Source organism: Chaetodon auriga, chromosome 2 (assembly GCF_051107435.1).
Source record: "Chaetodon auriga isolate fChaAug3 chromosome 2, fChaAug3.hap1, whole genome shotgun sequence".
Classification (NCBI taxonomy): domain Eukaryota; kingdom Metazoa; phylum Chordata; class Actinopteri; order Chaetodontiformes; family Chaetodontidae; genus Chaetodon; species Chaetodon auriga.
Genome location: NC_135075.1, coordinates 24696649 through 24720495, shown reverse-complemented (window position 1 = coordinate 24720495; position 23847 = coordinate 24696649). Strand labels below are relative to the sequence as shown.

The window sequence follows — 23847 nt, the reverse complement described above, 5'->3', positions numbered from 1 at the left end:
TGCTGTGTTTTTATCTGGACTTCTTAATGAAAATAAAGCGAATTTGAATCAACTGTAAAATGTGTGAATGGTTATATTATTCATTTAAAAAATGCTCAAACGGGCCCGCCTATCTGACTGGGTGAGATGGGCCGAACCAGCAAGTGAGCAGCTGCAACATCATTTCCCTCACATTCTTCTAAAACCACATTTTTACATTTTTACTAAAGAGAATGAAATAAACCAAAATACAAGACATTTGTACACGTGGAAAGAAGTCAGTATACAAATACATAAAGATAGCAATCATTTGACAAATAAGCTTATTTTAGACACTGACATTATCTCCATTCTGTGCGCTGCTGATAACATACGCAGGCTGGGCCAAATTCATATATATATATATATATATATATATATATATATATATATATCTTTTGAATTAAATGTATTGTTCATTTCTCCATACTGGAAAACACTAATTTTCATCGGCCTTGATGCATAAATCCACAAACACTTTGAAGAGTCCACATGCCTAACAGACATAAAATGTATTATTGCAAAGCGCTCAAGTTGTGCCAGAGGATGACGCGACGGAGGCTGGGTCTAAAAGCGCACACTGTACGTGAGGTGCAAGTGAACTGATGGGTGACTTCATGTAGCACCGGCATCCAGAAAGAGAGAGAGAGAGAGAGAGAGAGAGAGAGAGAGAGAGAGAGAGAGAGAGAGAGAGGTTGTGTGGCTGTCTGTTACAGAAAATGATCAATCCCTGAACGAGGTGGGAGGGTCACTTGATACCGGCTCCTTCTCAGCGGCTGACCGAGAGATGCTCACTGCTGTCCAGATGACTTCGCGGGCGGCGCGTAGAATCCATTAACCGGCAGTTTATCTCGCTGTATTTGGCGTCCACACTCATCCGCTGACTGACTGGCTGAGACGCGGGACGTTCCCCCCCAAAATCCCAGCGAAATAATCGGATCTGCGCTATTCATGAATGAGTCTCCTCTTATTTCAAGGTGAGTAGTCCATCTTTTACTGTTAGTGGCTGAGCAGCAGCCCGTAGTGCAGCCCGGCAGTGTGCAGAAGGGTAAAGTTGGGTAGACTTTACGCGCCTCGGACGCAGTGAAAGACGCCCAGTGACATTGTGCGCGAGGTAGTATGTAAAATATTGCATGAGCATATAATGAAATGAGTTCTCTGGTGGCCACCTGTAACAACCGACAGATGTGGACAGATGCTGTGAAGACAGATGTCTCATCTTCAGTACATCACAGACGGGAGGCAGAGCGGCACTGTGTAGGTTTGGTGCAAATTATTGCATTAATAGAAGGATAAATCCCTCTACTTTAGACAAAGCCTGCTAGAGGAGCCCGCTCATGCAGATTTTTCCTGAGCTCTTTACACATGTGGACACTTCTGGCCAGAGCATCAGATCAGTGGTCATCGGGAGAATACCAGAGTGAAGTATTTAGCCTGGAGATAGTCACTCCTCCACTGCTGCCCTGCCTCCTGCCTCCTGCGGCCGGAGCTCGGGCAGCCTTGGCAGCCGGGGCAGAGCAGGAGCCACTGGGACGCTGATAAGGCTGGGCAGCCGCCGAGATGGAGCCTGAAAGAACTAAAGCACACACAGCTTCAGCGGTGCCAACCCCAATAATGCTGTTGACCGAGTGCATCCCCCCGTCTGTGTGTGTGTCTGAATGGTAGTAGAGGGGGCGAGGAGGGGTGGTGGAGGGCTGGTTGTTGGATTCACATCTCTTTGACTCTCACCCCTCATGCAAACCAGATGAACCCCTCTCCCCTCTGTGTACTCTTTCTGGTCCGGCTTATCTGGCCGGCCAGTTGGACTAGCTTTTATTCTCCCGGCCCCTCCAGAGTGGGTAAAGCCTCTCATGGAGAGGGAGAGAGAGGGAGAGAGATTGGCTTCTCTCCTGGCGTGCTCATGCCAGTCATGCGCTCCGGCACTTTATCAGTTGCCTGCTAATTTTAGAATTTAAATGAATCTCCACATTAGTGTTCTCTCTCTCTCTTTTGCTGCGTTTGACAGCAACAAATGAAATGGAGGTTTGGCGTGTGGTGATTGCTGTTCATCTAAGGAGTTTTAGAAACGTATTTGAGGGTTAACCAATGTAGGCTCGTTGAAGGGTCAGTCATTCTAAAATACAAAGAGAGACATTTTCCCCCTCACTCGTGGATTCCAGGCGTGCAGATGTTTCTGGCCTTACACGCCGAGGCTTTATATCTGTGCTGTCACACTAATGCAATGGAATATGTTTGAATGACGATAATCATTTCAATGACATTTGTCTTTGGAGTGACAATGTGCCGCTAACTCAGGCTAATCCACAGATCTGTGATCAGATCTCACTGGAGCTGCTTTGAAAGAAATCGTTTGTTGAAATCTCACGTCTGTGGATCATTCAGTGTAACCTGAAATGATGAGTTGAGACACTACTACAGCAGGTTTAAGGTTCATTTGGGTGAACATCATATGTTCATACCGTTTTTCACAACATCGGGTCAGACTGGTCAAAACAGGTCATGGCCGACTAAATGAAGCATTAAAAATGGGTTTCTGTTGGACTGTTTATTGATTCCACTTTGCTGAGTGTTGTATTTTCACATCTTTGTAATGGCGGTTTTGACTGCAGAGGGGCTCCGTGTGAAACGAGTTTGGAGTCTTTTGACCCCGGAGGAAACGCCGGACCAGTGTAGGTGAAGTAATTTAGAACATCTGTCTCTGTCATCTTCAGCCACAAGCCCGGAGTTAAGTGTTCTCTTCACTTCCACAGAGATTAATGAGCTACACTGTCGGTTTTAGAAGACAGAAAAACAAAGCAAGAAGTCACCAACACAACTCCACTACAGCTGCGAAAAACAGCCTTTGATTTAAATGACCAGCAGTTCAATCCGTGACATTGATTTTGGAGCAATTTGAATATCAGGGAGCGTGATGTGGGTCAGGGGCAAAGGCGACGCGCAGTCGCTACAATAGTACATCAGGCGAATTAGTGTATGTAACACAATTACACGGTGTGTGAGTGCACAGCAGCTCACTGCTACTACCCAGAGCTGGAGACCCCCCACCTCCAACCCTCACCCCCCTCCCACTACTGCTACCCCCGTTGCCCACGGAGACACTGATTAAACACGACTGTTCAGATGCTACAGCCCGAGGAAGAAGAAGGAGGAGAACCCCCAGTGTGTGTGTGTGTTCGTGTTTGCACGTGTGCACATCGTACTGCATGTTTGTGCTTGTTACATGTGTGCGCACTGACTAGCGAGTCTTTGCATAGGAGTGTATACATCAGAGAGCAGGAGAGAGCGACAAAATGAGAAGAGACGCAAACAGTGATATGAAAGCAACAGCGATGGGAGCACGAAAGAAAGGGAGAGAGAACAAAATGCTGCAGATCATCAAGCACGACCGATATGCTCTTGTCCTCACGCTTCCCTCTCCTCCATCCCCCTTTTCAATCTTCACGCTTCCTCTTGTTTCAGCGTGTGATCCCGGCCTGCAGGGAGGTGGATGCACAGGTAGATAAAGGTGGAGAAAAGGGATGATATACAGGGGTAGAGAGGAGCGGAAGAGGTGGAAAAGATAGCAGGAGTGAGAAAGACTAATAAAGACAGGACTAGACAAGGAGAGAGGTGGCGACAAACAGCGGAGGAGAGAAGTGAAAGGGAGGAGAGGTACAAGTGGAAAGCGTGCAGCTCACCTGCCAGATGGCAGCTTTGGCAGCGCTCAGCATGCAGTGATGGCGGTCTTGCAATATGGCGCATCGCCTCCAGATTGTCACACTGTTGTTGATACAAACAGTGCAATAACTTTGCTGATATGTGTGTTTTGCATGATTTTCTCTGGCACTTGTGCAAGCAGAAAGCATATGGTTGAAAGACAAACACACACACACAAAGTTGAGGGATGTCACATGTGTTGTTTTCTTAGGAAAGTATTGACACATGACTTTTAAGTTTGAAGAGTTTGTAATCTCTTTTTTTTCTTAAAGGGGCGCTCCAGTGATTTTACACATGAGAATCACTTTACTCATCAACAGAAGTACTGCTCAGCTTAGGGAACAGCTGTATAATGTTTTCTGTGGCTTTGGAGGAGCTTTTCCAAAGTCTGAGAAAATAGGCTCGCGATATCATCTGGGTTATCTCAGGTTGGGGCTTTGGAGTCCACAGATTTTCACTGAAAGTGCAGAGTTTGAAAGACGTGGACGTTTACCTGGCAGGGTGAGTTAACTGAAGATGCTATCAAGTTGCATTATGAGAAATATAGGATCCAGCGTTGACTCATACTGGGAATGAAAGTCACTGTATCTCGGCCTCTTCGGCACCAATTTTGACCTTTCTTTTTAAAAATCTGTCTCTAAGCCCTCCAGTGTTACGGGGGTGCAATGCTACACCACCGGATGTCAGCTTTGGATGGTGCTAACCTCTGAAAATATCATACAGCCTTGCATTAGAACATTCAAATGAGCTATCAATTAAAATGTAGAGGTTTAATTTAGGACTAGAAATGCAAATGCTGGTCATGGAGAATGTCTTATATGAAAAATGTGTGGAAATTGGTCCTAATGTGGTAAAACCATGGCAAATCCAACGACCTCCCTCCATTTCAGCAAATGCATCCGACTCAAACAGTTTTCCATTTCTAGTGCTTTCTTCATGGCCTGTCAGTGGAAGTAGGTGAAATTCCCAATAAACAACATTTTGTCTTTTGAACAATATCCACATTCACCAGCCACTTCACAGAAAAAGCAAATTTCAAAGGACATGACGTGCAGTTCGGGGTATTCACCCATTAAAACCATGAAGAAATTATTCATGGAAGTTAAAGGTTACAGATTAAAAAAGAGCATGTGCTTAATTCAACTCAACTAAACTGAATTACGGAAGGAGGACACAACTGAATTACTTCTCCCTTGTGACTTTCGCTGACAGTCTTTGGAGGAATGTTAACGCCACTATTTGGCAAGCAAACACCTGCTGAATGAGTTGCTCGGCCCGGTCTTTGAAAAAAGTAAGTCATCAGTCACCTACAACATGTCCCAGAAGCCCAGAGCACCTGGACTACATCCGAGACTGCTGCAGTGTTCAGCCCTTGGCAGCCGCAAACCAGGTGGGACGGCACTTACTTAATAGACTTAGAGAATTCAATATTAATTTGAGGATCAAGTCCTATCAAGAAGGACAAGTTACAGCGATGGGAAATGTTCTCTGCTGTGTATTCGCTGTAAATTCTTTACTGTTTTCCCCAGTTTGTGTTATCCCTTGAGGGGCTTTTGTAAAAAGATTTCAAAAACTTGCATCCCATTTGCCTTCTGGTGAATTTCTATTTGAGTGAAAGTCACCTGTGCTTGCAGTCCTGGTAGACCTCTGGATCGCTAGGGTACTGTACTTTTAACCAGGCTATTTCTATTTCTGAACATTGAGGAGATTTCTATGCATTTGCCCAAAATTACATTCAGACGGGATAGAGTTTCAGAGTAGGTTAGACTTAGGGACAAGCTGGGCTGGGCCGACCGTGGAGACAGACTGAGATAATCCGGGCAGATGCTTGTATTTGTACAGCTTTTGGGTGAATGGCCACCAAAGGCCTTATTTGTACAGCGGATTAAATGTTAAATGGGTTTTGGAGCAGCAGATACTTAGAGGGAAAGTTGTTGAATAGTAGAACACGCACCATCTCTCCTCCTCTTTCCTGTTTCTCTCTCGCTCGCTCGCTCGCCGTCTCTCGTTGTCTCCTCTTGCTCACAGTGATTTGTCAGCAGTGGAGGTAGCAGCTGTTCCTTTTGCATTGTAATTTCTTTGATCGTAATTATTCGTGCCAGATACCTCCAACCTTGGCATCCTCCACCCCACAAAGCCATATGGGCAAAGAGGGAGGAAGCCGAGGAAACATACAGGCTTCTTTGGAATATGTTCTTTGATTTCTGTGTGCAGTGGTGTGGGAATTATGGACATATGTGCTTCACAGCTTCACATGGGTGCTCTGCATCACTGTGTTTGATTATTTTACTCATTCACACACTTGCTAGGGTCTGGTCTTGGCCAAATGTAATGTATTTTCCCTGTCAGGTCTCCATGATTTATGCATGCAAACACAATATAGCCCTGCACATCTGTAACAGAATCAGTCTGAGCAGAAATGTCAACTCGGACAAAAAAAAAAAAAAGACAAAAACTCAGACGATGGGAACAGACAATAAAATTACAGCCACGCTAGAGGCTGAATATCATGCCGGTAGTTACTGAGCCAAACAAAAATGGCTAAGAGAGAGTGCTCTTACAGTACAAAAAAAAACACAACTGGAGAGCTGTTCTATACTTGTCTCTGGGCTCGAGAGCAGAGCTCACATTTCACCAGCCTCAATCTTTATTCCCCTCAGCTGCTCTGTCCACAGATCACTCCGAGCCTCGGTTGGACTCCTCTGTTTACCCCTTGTTCTTCTTCCTTTTGCACTTAAGCGACATTAATGATGAGGGGTGCCGGGCAGCCGCTGCAGCACGGCTCACACGCACATGCTGTGTGACTCTACAAGCAAACGCAGCTCGCTCTGTCTTCTTCTGCGGTCACTGAATTATAGAAGACCCTCTATTGCACTCGAGCTGCATGGGTTTTCATCACAGTGCTGGAGGTCACTTTGACTTTCCCCTCTATGCTCATCATATATGCAACACGAGAGCTTCGGCAGTTGAGAGGAGCCTGCTTGAGGTCACCATTAACCAGGGAAGACCGACAATGAGATTTATGGAAGAGGAGACAGAGCTGAGAAGAGGGAAGGGAGGAGAAAGGCATGCATGGTTAAATCTGACTGTGGCAGCAGTGCCCTTCATCTGGTCCTGCTCTTAACAGCAATTTCAGACATAGTACTGTATCTGCATGTATAATGCATGCGGCCTAAGATAATGGCATGCATTGCAGAGGAGGCTGCTGACTGTGTTGTGGCGATGTGTTGGAATTGGTCCCCTATGTCACATTTGCCTCTGCCCAGGTCCCTCGCAGCATCCTGCAGTTATTAAGAGCAGAGCGTGTAGCGATGACATAGTGTTGTTTTACTGCTCCCTGCAGACATCTTCCACTGCTCTACCATCAAGATTAGTGGCTGGCTGGAGAGTCCTAAAGTGTGCAATATCTGCGCTGACCAATAAACTAAACAACAAGTATGGACAAAAAAGACAATTACGGTTCCTTTTTGCTGAGACGAAATCATGCCAATGACATGCCAGAAGAGCTGACAACAAAACTGAATGAATTTACAGCAGTTCACGCTGGTTCCTAGAGAATACTAGCATCACAAAGTGTTAGCATCATTAATCTAAATACTGGTTGTAAGATTTTTTTCCCCCTTGACTAAGAGAAATGTCAGGGGGGAGCAATGCTGTTTGAATTTCCATTGTAGAACATAATGATGAAAATTAACCACAGGCCAACTGTCACAAAATTTCACTGTGTGGCATCAAAGTGGAGATATCCTGTGGGTATCTGCAGCGTGAGCCTCCGCGCTGCACATGATGCCCTCTGAGGCTCTGGGCTTCTGTGAAGGGGCCTTATGAGGCGGAGCCAAACGCCCTGGGCAGCCACAGATAAAACACGGTGGACTGATCACAAAACATTCTTTTTCCTAATAAACCCCACAGGTCCCTTGTGATTCAGTATGACATTCATTTATAAGTCATCGTTAATAAAGACGGCATTTTCATGTCCTAATTCCCCGACTCATCACTGTAGGTACCAGCGACAGCCCCTGGCTCTGGCTTGCTGGCTCCCTCCTCCCTCCTGTCTCTGCCACGTTTGACCTACTTCTGTCTCCACAACATTGTAAACAGATCTACTAATTGCCTTCATTTATTCATTTGGAAGTCAAGTTATGTTGCGGCTGGCGCCCTCCCAGCTCATTCATGTGTAATGTGTACAACGCAGGCCCTCCCCCCGAATGACTCGTCCATGTGTATTTGCTGAAAACCCCAGACAAAAGTATCTCATCAGGCCGTGGGGGTTTAGATAAGACCATAAGCGCAAACATTGCACAATACATTACCTGGAAGTGTTGCAGCTAAACATTTCAGTCCCTGAATCTGAGATGATCTCCACAAAGAAACTTTATAAAGTCCCAACTTTCATTAGCAGCACCGTTTTGGAAAACCTAGTGACACACAAAAAAACCCCCCCTGCATGTTCCTGCCTTGCTGGCTTGTAATCATGAGGACAGAATCTGTTATGACTATTGTAGTTCAGACACTTTTCCGCCCCTGTGGTCTTATACCATTATTGCTTTTGTGCAGTCTTATAAATCTAGGCCACAAAAAACAACAGCAACAACAAAAAAATGTTTTTATCACCTCTGATACGAGTGACAGTGACTCCCATTGTTGACTAAGCGTGAGAGCAGAGATGCTTCTCCTGACCTTTAGAAAGATCATGGTGTATTCTGCAGACAGTGTTCCCGATCTCACACAAATCTATAATCCAAAACATAAACAAGATAAACTTGAGCACCGTGCTGTTCCTTCTAAATCTGCCTTTCTTTTAAGTGAAAAGATCACGATGTGCCACCTCATTGCTGGTGCTTGAAAATGTAATGTCTTGAAAATGTGAACGCTTGAAGAATAAAGATAGTTATGAGTTTTTCACATTATCCACTGAGTTTAAAAGGTGCAATCTTCACTACAAAAGAAAAATCACCATTTTTATACACCATCAGTGATATCATTCATGACAGCTGCTATTCATTTTCACTAAACTTACAGCAACTTGCGAATTTACCACAAGAAAAATGTTAGTCACTGACAAAACCCCACTTCTAGCTATCAAACCTGAGCGAGCAGTGAAAATGATGTGGATAGACATCCTAACAAAGAAATATCCCCCATGAACGTTTTAGTTCATCTCTGATGGCAGATGGGTCAAACAAACAAGAGCTAGAAAAAAGCTAACCATCCCTTCTGTCCCATGAATCATGCCTAACAGGGCGCTACAGAAGCTATGACAGCATTTCACCCCAATAAAAGCTGAACCCAAAGGATGGCTTTGGTTCCACTGATCTCGATCCAGGTCAAAGGGTCATGTTTGTGGAGCACAAGAGGCCGGCTTCTCCCTCTTCTGCGCTGTTATTGGTCCCTGCTGAGAGCTCGCGTCCCCAGAGGCCTCAGCAAACCATGTTCCTGTGTGTGAGTGTGAATGAGTCACGTCTGGGCTGGAGCGTGTCTGAGTGGCGAGGCGGAGAATTCAGCAGGGAGGACTGCGCAGGGCAAAGAGTTGTCTCTATAATCCAGGGTAAACACTGAGCAGCATGACTGCACGCCTTAGACGTGACTAAAGCCGGGAGAACAGAAATGGATGAAACGACGAGGCTGCTGCTTGCCTGCATGCTTGCCCGGCTTCGTTTGCCACCAGCACTTCCTATTTTCTCCTCTTGTTTTTAGCCCTGTTGTGTAATTCCTCTGAGGGTTTGACTGGAGACTCCCAATACTGAATTAACCTCTGGGCAGCACTGATGGTGTCTCTTTAAGGTCACGCCAGACTCAAATCTGGCTTCTCAAATATCATTTTGTCTGCTATTTATGTTAGACCTCTTATTAATTATTTCTAGTCGAGAACAGCGCTTCTGATTAGATTAAAATGCAAATGACGCCGGAGGTTTTCACCTGGAAGTTTGCGGTGCGATTTGAACAGGAGAAATTCAAAGCAATGGGATTCTGCTGGACGCCACGAAGTAGAAACAGCCCTTTGTGAAGTGGTAAACACAAAATCACTTGTCTGCGTCTTTTTGTGGCAGCTCAAGAATACGCACAAAAGATTGAGTCAGATTTTCGTGATCCAACCCGCCCACTTTCAAACAGCTCTTTAATAGCCTACATTACATCCCATTCCAGCATCCCCTTCTCACTAAAAAGCCTACATCAAAAAGCAGAGGAAAGATATAGAAAAAGGTTTGCACTCCAGGGAGTAAAGGTTTCCGCTGACCTCAGGTTTAGGCAGCTTGGTTCACTGAAAACAAACACATGAATGCTGCAAAGAGTTTATATTTTAGTTTACCCATGGGCCATCAAAATGACGGACTGTCACAGCTTCCTCTGAAGCATTTCAAAATGCCTGAGTACTCTTTTCATAGCGTTTTCACATGAAACGGACAAATGAAAGAAAATTGTGGCTACATCAACACAGAAACTGGTTCAGGGACTCATCAGCTTGCAAAGCAGATGATTTGAAGGATTTTCAGAAGGAATTTGCTGGACACCATTTTGCCCAAAATAAAGAAGCTGTAAATATAAGAGCCAACATGTCCTGCCAAATCTCAGCTTTCTGAGAAGTAGTAAAAGCTAACACAGTTTTTATGTCCAGTTGGATAAAAAAAAATGGTCAAGAACAGAAAAGAAGAAGCTTTTGGCATCTAACATTTAAAGCCGGGATAAATAAAGATAGATGAGCCGGGTGTGACTAAGGTTGATTCATACAGGTCTGAGTAAATGTCATGTATTATAAATAGAGAAAAACAAACAAACCTCAGATTTAAATTCAGCAATACGGAGTGCGACAGATGTTACTCTTTGGTGGCCAATTACTGGTAGGGTTGCTCACACGGAGCCTGCCAAATTGAGCTGAGCAGGTCGAGACACTCGAGTGACTTGTCCCCCGGTGTGAGCCTGGTGGGGACAGATGGACAGGAGATGCTGGAGTGGAGCTGGAGTTGGCCCAGCCAGCTCAGTGTCAGTCCATCCGCTCCATCCCTGGCTCTCGCTCAACTCAGCCGGACGTCCTGTTAGTCAGCCAGCGGAGAGCACCCAACCCGTCATGACCCTCACATTAGGATCTGACATGGCTGTCTTCATTTAACCTTTACTTATACCAGGAAGTCTCACTGAGGAAACACCCTGTTTGCGTTAGCTCCAGCCAAAAAAGACAGTTGCCTTTGAGCTGAAGCCTTCTAGCACTTGGCGCGATATCTTTAGAGGAAATTTCACTGAAGGGGGTTGAATGTTTTTTTTTTTTTTTTAAATATTAGTGTGAAGGGGCTGCTGATGTGGCAAAGTAGAGGACAAAGGGGGTGGGGGGGGGCTGCCTTTGGAAGCCAGATTGGAGAGGTTTCTGGTGGCACACTGACAGGATTTAGGGCGATGTAGGTGTCTTAATTTATGGTCCGTCCTCCAATGCGGGCAGTTTTATTACTCCATTAATGGACTTCGATGAAGTAACGTCGTACGTGAAGCCACTTTATCTACGATCCTTGTGTTGCCTTCACTAAACATCTGCCTTTATTTTGAGACAGCAACCCGTTTTTTGTTCCAAATTAGGTTATTTTGTCTGCGAAACAGCAGGCATCAAACTGCAACATACATCACACAATAGTTATGACAAGGGGGAAAAAACACATCAAACATCCCTTGTCATGCGCCTAACTCGTCCATCCTACAGTCCATCATGTGTATGAGGGTTGTTTGTCCCTGGAAACATCTACATAAAATATGCTAATGAAATTAAACAGGGAAGTGTGAGAGTTGATGCTGCCTGGCTCTGAATCTCTAATGACTCCCTGCCATCCCTGGAAAAAGCCTGATTAATTTAGGAATGTCGGCCGCAGTGGAGAGTGATTAATTCCTCCTGGATTCAACCATTTAAATGAACGAGGCGGAGGGGAGAAAGGAAAACAGGGAGCCCAAAATATGGGCACATAATTAATACATTTGGATCATTTAATTAGCCACCCAAACAGAGGGAAGGCACAGCCACAGTGTGTCGCCGCTTTGTTCAAGTAATAGGCCACAGTTAGTTCTCTCTTAGAGAGAGGCAAATACAATGAGCCCCCCTGTTGATGGGGGGAATATTGGACCATCTCTCGGGCTAGTAAATATGGGAAGACAGTTTGAACAAATGATTACTTGTTTCTTTGATGTCTCATGTGTCTGACTAAGCAGTGATAGAGGGAAAACAAGCACATATATTTCTAGGGTTGTAGATGGAGTGTTTAATGATACAGTGAAAGCAGTTTTTCACCCTTGAAAGAATCAAGGATCGTTTGAGTTTAAAACAAATATCTCTCTTTTCTCTTTCAGAAATATGTGAAGATCACAAGACTGCACTTCAGCTCATCTTTTTCAGTGCAATCCTGCTCCTTGCTGACACACAACCCCAAGTGTTTTGTCTGAGCTCGGTATTTCTCGGAGCCCCGTGGGGATGGGAACGTGCCTGGATAAAGGATGGACTTACTGCGGCCTCACTAAAGGTCATGGTCCTCTTAAGGTCATGTCATGGCCCCTGGCACTGTGGCTATTGACTCTAATCTCTGTGAATGAAAAGACGACTGTTGGACAGACTCTGAACACCTTCCAATCAGAGAGGAGGGAGTGGTCGCTGAACCACCTGACTGTGCATCAGTCTACTGGGACTCTGTACGTCGGAGCTGTCAACCGAATCTACAAATTGTCTGCTAATCTGACCCTCCTGGTATCACATGATACAGGGCCAGAGTACGACAACAAAGCGTGTTATCCTCCACTGATTGTCCAGCCCTGTTCTGAGCCACTTGCCTCCACTGACAATGTTAACAAACTGTTGCTCATCGACTACTCTCACAACCGGCTGCTGGCCTGCGGCAGTCTCTACCAGGGTGTCTGCAAGCTGATGAGGCTAGATGACTTGTTCATCCTCGTGGAACCCACGCACAAGAAAGAACACTACCTGTCCAGTGACAACCAGACAGGCACAATGTACGGGGTTGTTGTTCCCTCACAGGGTCAGGATGCGACTCTGTACATCGGCACAGCTGTCGGTGGCAAACAGGACTACTTCCCAACTATCTCCAGTCGCAAGCTGCCTCGCGACCCAGAGTCCTCTGCCATGCTGGACTACGAGCTTCACACTGACTTTGTTTCCTCTCTCATTAAAATCCCATCAGACACGCTGGCTCTTGTTCCACACTTTGACATCTACTACATCTACGGCTTCGCAAGCGGCAACTTCGTCTACTTCATGACCGTCCAGCCAGAGACGCCTGAGAACGGGATGCCCGCTGGCAGCTCCCCTGGCGACCTGTTTTACACCTCTCGCATCATCCGCCTCTGCAAAGGTGACAAGAAGTTCCACTCATACGTGTCACTTCCTGTGGGGTGTGTACACAGAGGCGAGGAGTACCGTCTGCTGCAAGCGGCCTACCTGTCCAAAGCTGGCAGGGTTCTGGCAAAGTCACTCAACATCAGCGCCCAGGAGGACGTGCTCTTTGCCGTGTTCTCCAAGGGCCAGAAGCAGTGCCACGACCCTCCAGACCACTCTGCTCTCTGTGTCTTCACCATTCAAGAGATCAACACACGCATCAAGGAGCGGCTGCAGTCCTGCTACCAGGGAGAGGGAAACCTGGAGCTGCACTGGCTGCTGGGAAAGGACGTGCAGTGCACCAAGGCGGTAGGTGGACTGTAGAAAGAGGACAGCCCTGGTGATCCATTTGATTTAGACACACACACATTTAGACCATTTATGAAACCCACGTGGTAGTAAGCAGCATTGATATAGATTTAATAAAAGTTGCAGGCTAAATATGTGAGAGCTGTGCTGAAGACACCATTCAGGTGTTCAGGATCCCCTGAGAGCAGAAGAGCTGGAGGAGATTGGGCACTGACTCCCGCCTTCTTCCTCTCCCCCCTTTCTCTCCCTCTCCCTATATCCTTCCTTCTTCTTGTCGCTGTCAGCAGTATTTGAACCCTCTGAGACCTGTTCTTGATCTTGAGAAAAGGGCTTTCTTGTTAATGTCCAAGTCTGCGCCTTTGTGAAAGCTGTAATTCTGCATAATGAGAGGCTTTCATGGAAACAGGTTGAAAGCAACCATGAAAACAATGATATTCATCACATCCATTGCTCTGGTGGTTCCCAACATGTACTTTGATTCCACCATGGCATCAAACAAATAAGATGTAATGTTATTCATAAAGCAACTGAGGGAGGACAGAGACACATAATAATACAATAATTAACTCTCACTGCGCAGTTAACCAAAGGGCTTTAGATCTAAAATGGACTGTAAATGAAATGCAATGGTTCAGCTTTGTTAAGACATCATTTGATACTGAGCTACTTTGGTTACACAATTAATTACTCAGTGAAAAATCAAGAGTGTGTGCCAAGTGTGTCTAGAGATGCACCGATACAGCTGTTTTGAGAAGAATACTGACATCGTATATATTCTGTTTTATGTCAAGATTTTTTTTAGATGTGCTTATGTTAAGAAAATCATGTAACAAGACAAAAGAGTCTACAGCCACGCTCTGTGAGGCTGTCCTTAGTCGCTGCTCAAAACTAAATGCTGATTTTGCGGTGCTAATACACTCAAAATGTAAATGCTAACATGATATATAGCAGGTACAATGTCTACTATGTTCGCCATCTCAGCTTGTGGTGTTAGCATGCTAACATCTGATCATTTGCACTACGCATAAAGTACAGCTGAGGCTGATCTGTTGTTAGTTGTCAGGCTATTTGGTGGTAATTGCAATTCAGCTTGAGAAGACAATGAACGTCTGTACCAAATGTCACGGTAATCCATCCAAAAATTGTCGTTTCACTGAAAATCCAAAATGTCAACCTCATGGCAGTGCTAGAGCAAAATTCAGAGCATCACCAAAGTCAGTAAGATTAGTCCTCAGGCAACGACAGTCCAATATTTTCTGATGCTTCTTTCGAAGCAGTTAGAAAGTTAAAAAGCACAAATTCAGACTAAGGAATGCAACAATTATTCAAATGAAAAATATTCACATATTTGAACAATGTTTTGGTTCAAAAGTGAAGAGCCGGATGCTCACATACTAACCTGAAAGAAAATGGCTCATTAAGAGTAGAGTTGGGTGTGATATCAAATTCACTGATCACATTCACTAAAGCTCAGGCACATCGCTTGATGAAAGAAAAAGCACAGTAAGGACTAATACGTGCATAAGAAGTAGGGGATGTGAAGTAAGAAATTAGCTGCCCTACAAAGGTAGAATTATACACTGAGTGACAGGCAATTAGCAAAGGTTTGAGGTCCATGTTAGTAGATGTAACAAGACTGCTTAGCATGATGCTCTCTTTGATGCCTAATCAAAACCTGACATCTCTTGTGCTGTGTGTTTGTGTGATGTCAGATCAAGCGATCTAAAAATCACAGAAACAGGCGCAAAATACACAGCATTTCTCGTGTTTGCCATCGGCAATTAGTCCGCTCTGCAAATTCGCCCGCTCCGAGGCTTGTTGATAAACGCAGCAGGCCAAACCCTTTTGAAGTAACCATTTTTAACCCAGGAAATTGTGCACTTAATGCATGTTATGCTTACCAGAAGTCAGTTTGAGTTCTCCTCTCATATTCGTATGTGTCTACAGTGATCTCAGTCATTTTTCTGGCTCCCACTTACGCTCTTCCCTCTCTCTCGTTACCTCCACCTCCCCTCCTTATCACTGTCATCCTCACTCCTCCTTCCCTTCACTCTCTCCCGTTTTCTATCCCTCCCTCCCTTAACCTCCTCTCCCATTTTCTTCCCCTCATCTTTTCCAAAAACAACCCTCTGCTTTCACGCTCTTAATGCGTTCTTCATCTCCACCCTCAACCCCATCTCCCCATCCCTCCCTCTCTCCATGCAGCCTGTTCCCATCGATGATCACTTCTGTGGCCTGGATATAAACCAGCCCCTGGGGGGTTCTCAGCTGGTGTCGGGTCAGACAGTGTACACCGAGAACAGAGAGAGGCTGACCTCTGTCACCTCCTATGTCTACAATGGACACAGTGTGGTCTTCCTGGGGACCCGGAGTGGACGGCTGAAGAAGGTGAGAGCAGTAACACACTAAATGGACTGCATGTATATTGCGCTTTTCTAGTCTTACCAACACTCAAAAAATACACAACTCAGCTTGCACCCATTCACACACACATTCATACACTGGTGGCACAGGCTGCCATGCAAGGTGTCGCCTGCTCATCAGGAGTAAGAACCATTCACACACACTCCCACAATGATCTGTGGATCAGCATCTTTCCCAAGGACACTTTGACATGTAGGAGCCAGGAAACAAACCACTAACCTTCTGATTAGCGGGTGACTGCTTTACATTATGAGCTTTGTCTTCCTCTAACAGACACTGTGGCAGAAGACAAGCTTAATCTGCTGTCCTTCACTCTGAAGTCAGATACTCCGGGATTGTCTAAGTAGTTAACAGTGAACTGCTGCAATTCTCAAGAGTTGCAGCCAGACTCTCTTGATGACAAATGACTTCATTTATCTACTCAAAACACAGCAGTGATTTCTTCAGGATGCTGTTGGTGAGCCATTGACATCTCTGTGTGTTCTGACAGTTATCTTCCTGTTCAAATTTTTTAATATAATGCAAAACGTATACTGATCCCAGACCTCAGAGTCACTGCCCACCAGGGGTTTCACAGAATAATAGACTAGTTGACCACCAAAACCACGAGGCGACACTCTGCTTCGTTGTAGAAAGAAACAACCTCAACTGTACGACCCAACGTTCAACAACAATCGACAGTATTTTTTTAGCAAGAACTGACCATTATTATTATTAATGGGTGTACAAAACATCTACCGCAATTAACTGACTAGCCGACTATGTTTTGGGAGCAGCTGATGGCTCCTGCAGTTGTGAATGCCCTCCTGCCCAGACAGGCCTGATGTTGTTCCCATCGGTGTCTATTTCTGCAGGTTGGCCGAACAATCAACCAATCACATCTTAGTTGGCAGGATTAAAATGGAGAATCATCTTATTAAAAGGTTAGCTAGCTACATTAATGAAATTGGTACCAGAAACATTTCATTTAAAATTGCATAAAATGTGTGGGTGAGACTGAAGTCGGTGTACAAGTTCCATCAACCTCAAGCATCAAGTCACAGAAAGAGCAGCTCTTAAATGACAAATTTCTATGATAACTCTGTTAATTGCTCCTTTCAACTGCTACTGCTTCTAAATAGCCCACCTTCCCTTGAACATAATGAAAGATGGCAATTCAGTCTAAAAATCGGGTTATGCTAAATTATGAAATCTTTGTGTACTTGACATGAATTTTTCACACTTCAAAACATCATTAGAAGCGTTCTTTGTAGCTTGTATGAAAATTAAAGTCACTCCCCTAAATCCCTGACCCGATGAAGCACGAGCAAAAATACATTGAGTTTAAAGCAAAATGATTATGCTGAGGGAGCGACACCAAAACCTAAAGTAGAAAATTAAAGTTGAATATTGCGGTTCCATAAAGTTTGCGGACCTGTGAGAGACCTACTGCAAAAAGAAGTCAAAATTGATGCAGCAGAGGCAGATGCAGAGATACCTTCACATTTAGGTCCAAGTATGAGGAGTCAAGCTTACATCTCCCATAATACAACTTAGAGCATCTTTTTGTTCGACCCAACTGTCGAGCCAAAGACAGGATAATCCTGGATGACATAACTGTGACATCGTTGGAGTTACTTTCTCTTAACAAATCTGTTTTCACAGGCTGTGTTGCAGGTTAACTGATCCTCATGTGTACAATTGGTGCAATGTCCCTTTAATGTCTTACATCACTCACATCCACCCAATCGCCAGAATAGATGTTGGCATTTCTGCAAACCCACAGACATGTAGAAACTTTTCCAATTTTATGTTGTGACAGTGCCAGAGTGAAGGTCTGGTTAGATTTAGGCACAAAAACCACTTGCTTAGGGATGGAAAAAGAGCCTGTTTTGACATGAAATACTTGGTTTTGTTGCTATAAGCACAGTTCGCTTACGCCACCACCATCCCCTCCTCAGCTCCTATACATGTCCTGGTAATTTTGAACTACATCACTTTGATACCTATTGTATAAACACTGATATTATCTGTCTGACATGTACAAAGCATCTGTGGTTTACAGAAACGTACAAGGCCAACATTGTATTCTGGTGTCTGGGCTGCTTCAACCATTTGTCAGTTATCTGTGAGAAATAACCACCGATCACCCGTAACTGTTTGTGTGTCTCACCGCCTTCGTACATTTATATATTAATGATCTTTAATTCATTAACACTAATTATTGCAATAATCTGATCAATTAATGGCCTAATTAGCAGAAGTGGTTATGTTTAATATATAATGGTGATCATGGTGGAATATTATGCAGCTGAACAAAGGTGCAGACTTCATGCTACATGTTGCGCTTCAACCGGCTCCTGGATGAGGACAAACTGATGTAAATTTCCTCCCATGACTGCTCGATGCCTATTCCTTCAACTCCTTTGTATTAGTTGTATTAGTAACAGGACATTATGCAGCTCTAGTGCCACTTGTTTAACAATGTCCAGGTGGATTTTGGCATGAATAGCTTTTAGCATTGCAAAGTACTTAAAGGACCACTTCACTGATTTAGAAACATAATCTCTGTGTGCTCATTAATTTATAAACACCATTAGCGTTCTCACTCTTCGTCACCTGATGAGAAAATACAATGATTTCCAATAATAATTTACTTGTCTAAAAAGTCTAATTGGTTTCTTATCCTTTATTTAGTTCAAATTCTATTTTATGTTTTGTGAGTTTCTTTTTCCTGGTTTCAAGGTTTCAGTCCACTCTAAGCGTTCCTTTATTCAAGGGATAAGTCTGTTGATATTCTACACTTTTCTCTTTGTCAAAAATGCAGTGAAAAGACTAAAAACAACAATGAATTTATGCTATTGATATTTCCTGGGTAGGTAAAGCCTGACATAGCTTAGCACAAGCCTCCATTGCCATCCACAGACTATTAAAAACACATCACTGAGCCACACTGTTGCGCTGGGTGACACGCTCCTTCATTATGATGAACACACACTGTTGTTTATTTTGAATCATCCCACATACACCGTTCTGCTGCCTTATATACTCACCACCACACCAAATCCGCATCTGAAAATAATCCACAACAAATGCACTTTTTTACTCCCAATCGAGTAACGTTTGCTAAAAACTACAGTGCCCAGCTGTTTTAGGAAATGACTTAGCTTTAGTTTTTATATTTTCCCTTTGAAAGATTTAAGTCAGCAGGAACAAAGGAGGCTGAGTGCCAGACAGGCTGGGGAATTCTAAAAGCATTAAGAGACTGACTAAAGCATTATTGGTTTTAGTCTTTTCATTGGATTTGTTAACAGTGAGAAAAATATAGAATATTGCCAGCCTTATCCTTTAAAGTCTAACTTTAGTATTCCTTATTTCAAATCTAAATTATGTCACTGCGTGTTCCAAGTACGAGTTTGATTCTCCTGCTTTTAGCTTAATCTGGTTAAGAGATGGAGTCTTTTTCTGCTGCTCGGCCGTGCTTGCATCATCAAGTGCAGGGATTGAGGATGAATACAGAGTACTGACAAGTGTAAAGGCAACGGTATGGTTGAAAGGAACTAGTTCAAATGACGTGTCTGACCGCGTCTGAAGGCAAAAGTGTTTATGGCTGCTCTGGACGGCCACACTCTGATGAGGAGCGAAAAAGCCTGCTGTCATGGAGAAGGACGAGGAAGGATAAAATGGAGATAATGGTGCATAACATCAGAGAGACTCACCTTAAAGGCATTCATTGTGTTGAAGTTGTGTTTATGTGTTAAAAAGCAAAGAAGTTAAAGTCCTGAATACTTCGTGCCTGCAACCAATGATTATTTTCGTTACTGATTAATGTGCTGATTATTTTCTCAATTAACTGATTAATCGTTTTGCGCATAAAATGTCAGAAAATAGTGAAAAAAATGTACCCCAAAATGCTTGTTTTACAGGATTTGATCAACAAACAACAATCCAAAACCAAAAGATATCCAGCTTACTATCATCAATGACAAGGAAAATCCTCAAATCCTCACATATGAGAAGCTAAAATCGATTAATCCTCTCAGCTCTAGACTACACTGAATTCCACACACTTGGTCAACAAAGCAAGTCAGACTATCTGTTTCATAAAGTTACAAAACTGGCAGAAAAAATCCCCCAATGATGTCAGAAAGGTGTGAGGGGAGGGCAACTGAGACACTGTTTGACAATCTGAGAAACAGTTTAAAGCATGTTGACCCCTTAATGCAAACTTTGAAATATCAGGGCGCGCTTGATGCTGGGATCAAACTGAACGATATCTTTGCCTTTGACGATGGTCACGGTGTCGGATCTAATGATCACAGTTTCACAAACTCTTGGCCTGTCTTGGTCGGGTGACTGGAAAGACTAGGCCAATCACGGCATGTCTTATTTCATGAACATGCACACTTCAGATGACATCGGGGAGGTGGGTGAAACAACTGTCAAACATGCGGAGGTGTCGTGTGTGATGCTGGCAGATGGCTGTGGACGTGCTCCTGGGTGGCATGGAGAGGACAGTATGGACAACGAACTTTTCGTCTGTTTCATTGTTCCATCTGACAGCAGCAGCCTCAGCATCCCTCCTCCTCTTCGCCATGGTTACCTGCTCTGCAGAGAGCAGCTGATTGGTGAACACAGCAACATGTCGTGGTGGGTCCAGACAAAAAAAAAAAAAAAATCGATTTTAGACTTTTTGTTGGGGTGTCGTGAGCCGTCCCAGATGCTGCACAACTGGTTGCTTAGCATGTCAAACTACATGCCAGATTGTTGTTCATAAACAGCCACAACACTGGCAATTTGTCGGCCGTGACAAAATCATCTCAAAATCGGGCTAGATTCATGTGGTCGGATCCCGGCGTAAAACTCACGGAACAACAGCTTTAACGTGATAAGGCAGGCAACCAAACACAAATACGCCGTGGATGTGTTACATCCACATGATTTGCTTCACCGCTGTAGGATCCTTCACACTGGGATCACAGACATAAGATGACCTCTTTCTGAGAGGTTCATGAAGTTGATTTAGCTCATTGTCCTTCATGTTTCATTTCAAATGCAAACTGCAATGATATATTATAATCAAGATCCTATAAGGCTCGTTCTTTGATCTAACTGGATTGACTCGGTAGCACCGCGGGCTCTGTTTACTGCACAGTCGTACAGCATGCAACTGACTGAGGAAATGTGTGAGAGGACTGTTGTGACATTAGCCTGGGGGCCTCAGTCTTATGAAGAGCAATCTGTCTGACACCACACACACACACACACAAACGCGGGTCCAGATTGGGAGCACAGATAGCATCACTGCAGCTCTTTCATTGGATGAGCCATTGGGGAAAAAGACAAGACTGTCTCACAGAAAGAGAGAAAAAGAGAAACTGTGAGAGACAAAGACAGAAGGATGGCAACGGCAAAAAACAATAAAGACAGAGGTAAAAAGGCAGATCTTTAGTGAGAAAGGGAAAGAGGGGCAGAATTAGGAAGAAACAGGAGGTAGACCAAGAATAACACAGAGCAAAAATGTACGTTTTGCATGTGTTTAGGAGGTGAACAGCACGTTTGGGTGAAGAGAGTGAGAAATCTATCATTACGGCTTTAAGTGCTGAGTGTCTTAAGGCCAGAGTTGGTCATTACACTGACAGAGTGTGCAGTCATGATTCAGACTCCCAGGAGCCTCCGAGGAGCGCGGGTCACCTCTCGAATCCTATTCCATCACCCCCAAATGGACAGGCTGAGTGGAAATGGGGCATGACAATAAATGCCATCAGCGAATCACTCCGGCAGCAGGGCCATTGCAAAGGTCAAGCCTGCCACAGGAAGGGTCTAACTGGGGTGAAAGGTCATGGGGATAACCAACAGTCTCACCACCCAGGCTCGATGCAGCATATGGAAGTGTCCATCAACATCTCTCGATTAGGCCACTCCTAGTCCAGATATAACAGGACATTTCTATCATCATCTGTGACACTTTTGTTGCCTTATGTGGTTAATTTTAGCTGCGTTATATGACCCTGTTGGTAGCTTTGGGCTGAATACAAAACGTTTTTTTTTTTTTTGAATGACGTACGCTAATGAGGTGAATCCAGGTAAAAGCCATTACCGCTTACCCGTCCTTATTTAAATATATTCCAGTCTCAAGGCAGGAGGCGTAGATAGATGCAACTTTCAGTGGCACTGATGACACAGTTTCCACTTGTTAGCTAAATGCTAGTGGGACCCAGTGAGTGCAAGATTAGCATTTCAGTCAGCACAGTCATGGATTTTAACCATTTATTGCAACAATAATGTGCATTTGTTTGGTGGTGCGGCTCTGCTCATGTGATCATCTGAAACGAATCTGAGCAAGATTGATAAAGACTGAGCTCACACATCTGCCAGCAGAGCCTGAGATACACATTTAAATCAGCGTGAACACATACTGAAGGAAACTTCAAATCCTTTAAAGCAGAGAGGTTTAGTTTGTGACTGGGTTAAAGTTTAAAACTGATGGTGGTGTTTAGATGAACAGTGAAAGGACTTATTGATTATTTCTTTTTAATAACCCAGTGATTTTAATAAACCTCTTTAACAGATTGTAACTTGGATATCTTAGAAAATGAATCCACACAGACATTTAGGAGGGGACAAATGCCTGGGAAACGTCTTCTAGAACCTCAAGCAAGTCCAGTTGCCTTTGTAAAGTACACGTTGACTTGCTTTAACTTACACAACGCACTCGAGTTGAGTCATCTACCTAACGTTTTAACCCAAACATGATCTCTTCCTAAACCTAACCAAACAGTTTTGGTGCATAAAACCATGCAATCTGTGACCATTTCACAACATTAACCACATGATGCTGAAGGTCTGGTACAGCAGTTGCTGGTTCTTTCCAGAGGTCATGTCACTTTGTGAGTCACTGGGAATCAGCCAATTCAGTCGTTTAGATATTACAACTTGTTGCTTTTAGTATTAGAACTCCTCTAATTGGTGACTGACAGCTTAGTAGTTTTAATATACATACATTACAGCTCGGCTAACATAAGCTACCATCTGGCAAAAGCGTAAAAAAGACAGCAAAAGCTAGAGAAACATTCATGGTGCAAAAGCTCTGCAGCAGACAGGTGGTTGCTGAGATATAACCTTATACACAGAGCTTAGCAAGGCTTAGTTTTTTGTGCTGAACTGAAAAAAAAAAAACCTCAACCAGAAAGACACTGATGTGGCATGATAGCTTACTGATGATCACTTAGAAAACAATGAGTGACTCACAGCCATTGATTCAAATCAATAAAGATATCCATCGTTGTGTTTGAGTAGCAGCTCTTTGTATGAAGCAGGATGATGCAAGGGGTTAACCACAGGCACACACACGGTGTAGGTGGTTTTGATAGCACCACCGCAGCACAGATGTACATATTGTATGTATCATGCTTTAATTACATTCCCAGCACTAACTGTGTTTACTGTCTCTCATCCACTTTGTGCATTAGAGCAACCAAGGAAACGTTTGCCTTCTCTAATTACCGAATAGGAGACTAATGCAGTCGCTGTGTTTAAATTCTCTCATTCACTGTGATATAGAGCGACAGAAGGTTTGCAATGGAAATGGTTTTGCTAGATGAAAAGCAGCAGATTGCTGTTTTTTTTCTTCAACTTGCCCATGTTGTCTTCACTATCAGCAATTTCCACCAGTATCAGATTTATGCAGGAGAAAACACAAGCAGCCAAAGTTGACCAATTACAGTTCTTGAAGTCTCCATATGGTATTTCGTTAGCCATGTAGCCCTGACGTGTAGTGACATTTTTAGGGATTTGCATGTTAGCGGCTGCTGCTATTTGCTCTGTTGCTACACTGTAACCCTTTAACTATGAATTCCCCTTTTGTCTAGGCGGATCAAATGAGTCTGGTCATGCATTATACAATTGGACAGAGTACAACGCATGTGACTACAAAACAATTTCTATTCCTGCCTCGGCTACAGTGACGCTCTGTCAAGATATCCTCGGACAAAAGTATTAGTTTTATATATGGTTTAGATTAGTATGATCAGTTAGTATTATCCAGCTCCAAAAAGACT

At 43.9% G+C, this 23847-nt stretch overlaps 2 protein-coding genes across 2 annotated transcripts in view; one reads left to right on the top strand and one right to left on the bottom strand.

Moving 5' to 3' along the window:
* The window catches only part of ora1 (olfactory receptor class A related 1), a 105140-nt gene that overhangs the window by 35273 nt on the left and 46020 nt on the right, over positions 1–23847 (bottom strand). The gene's annotated exons all lie outside the window — the stretch shown is intronic.
* Positions 582–23847, top strand: part of LOC143327869 (plexin-A2-like) — a 76235-nt gene continuing 52969 nt past the window's right edge. Inside the window, exons 1-3 of the mRNA XM_076742464.1 lie at positions 582–995; positions 12040–13384; positions 15590–15772. Coding sequence (XP_076598579.1) covers positions 12161–13384; positions 15590–15772 — 1407 coding nt within the window. The 5' untranslated portion in view covers positions 582–995; positions 12040–12160. The remainder of the gene's footprint in view (positions 996–12039; positions 13385–15589; positions 15773–23847) is intronic.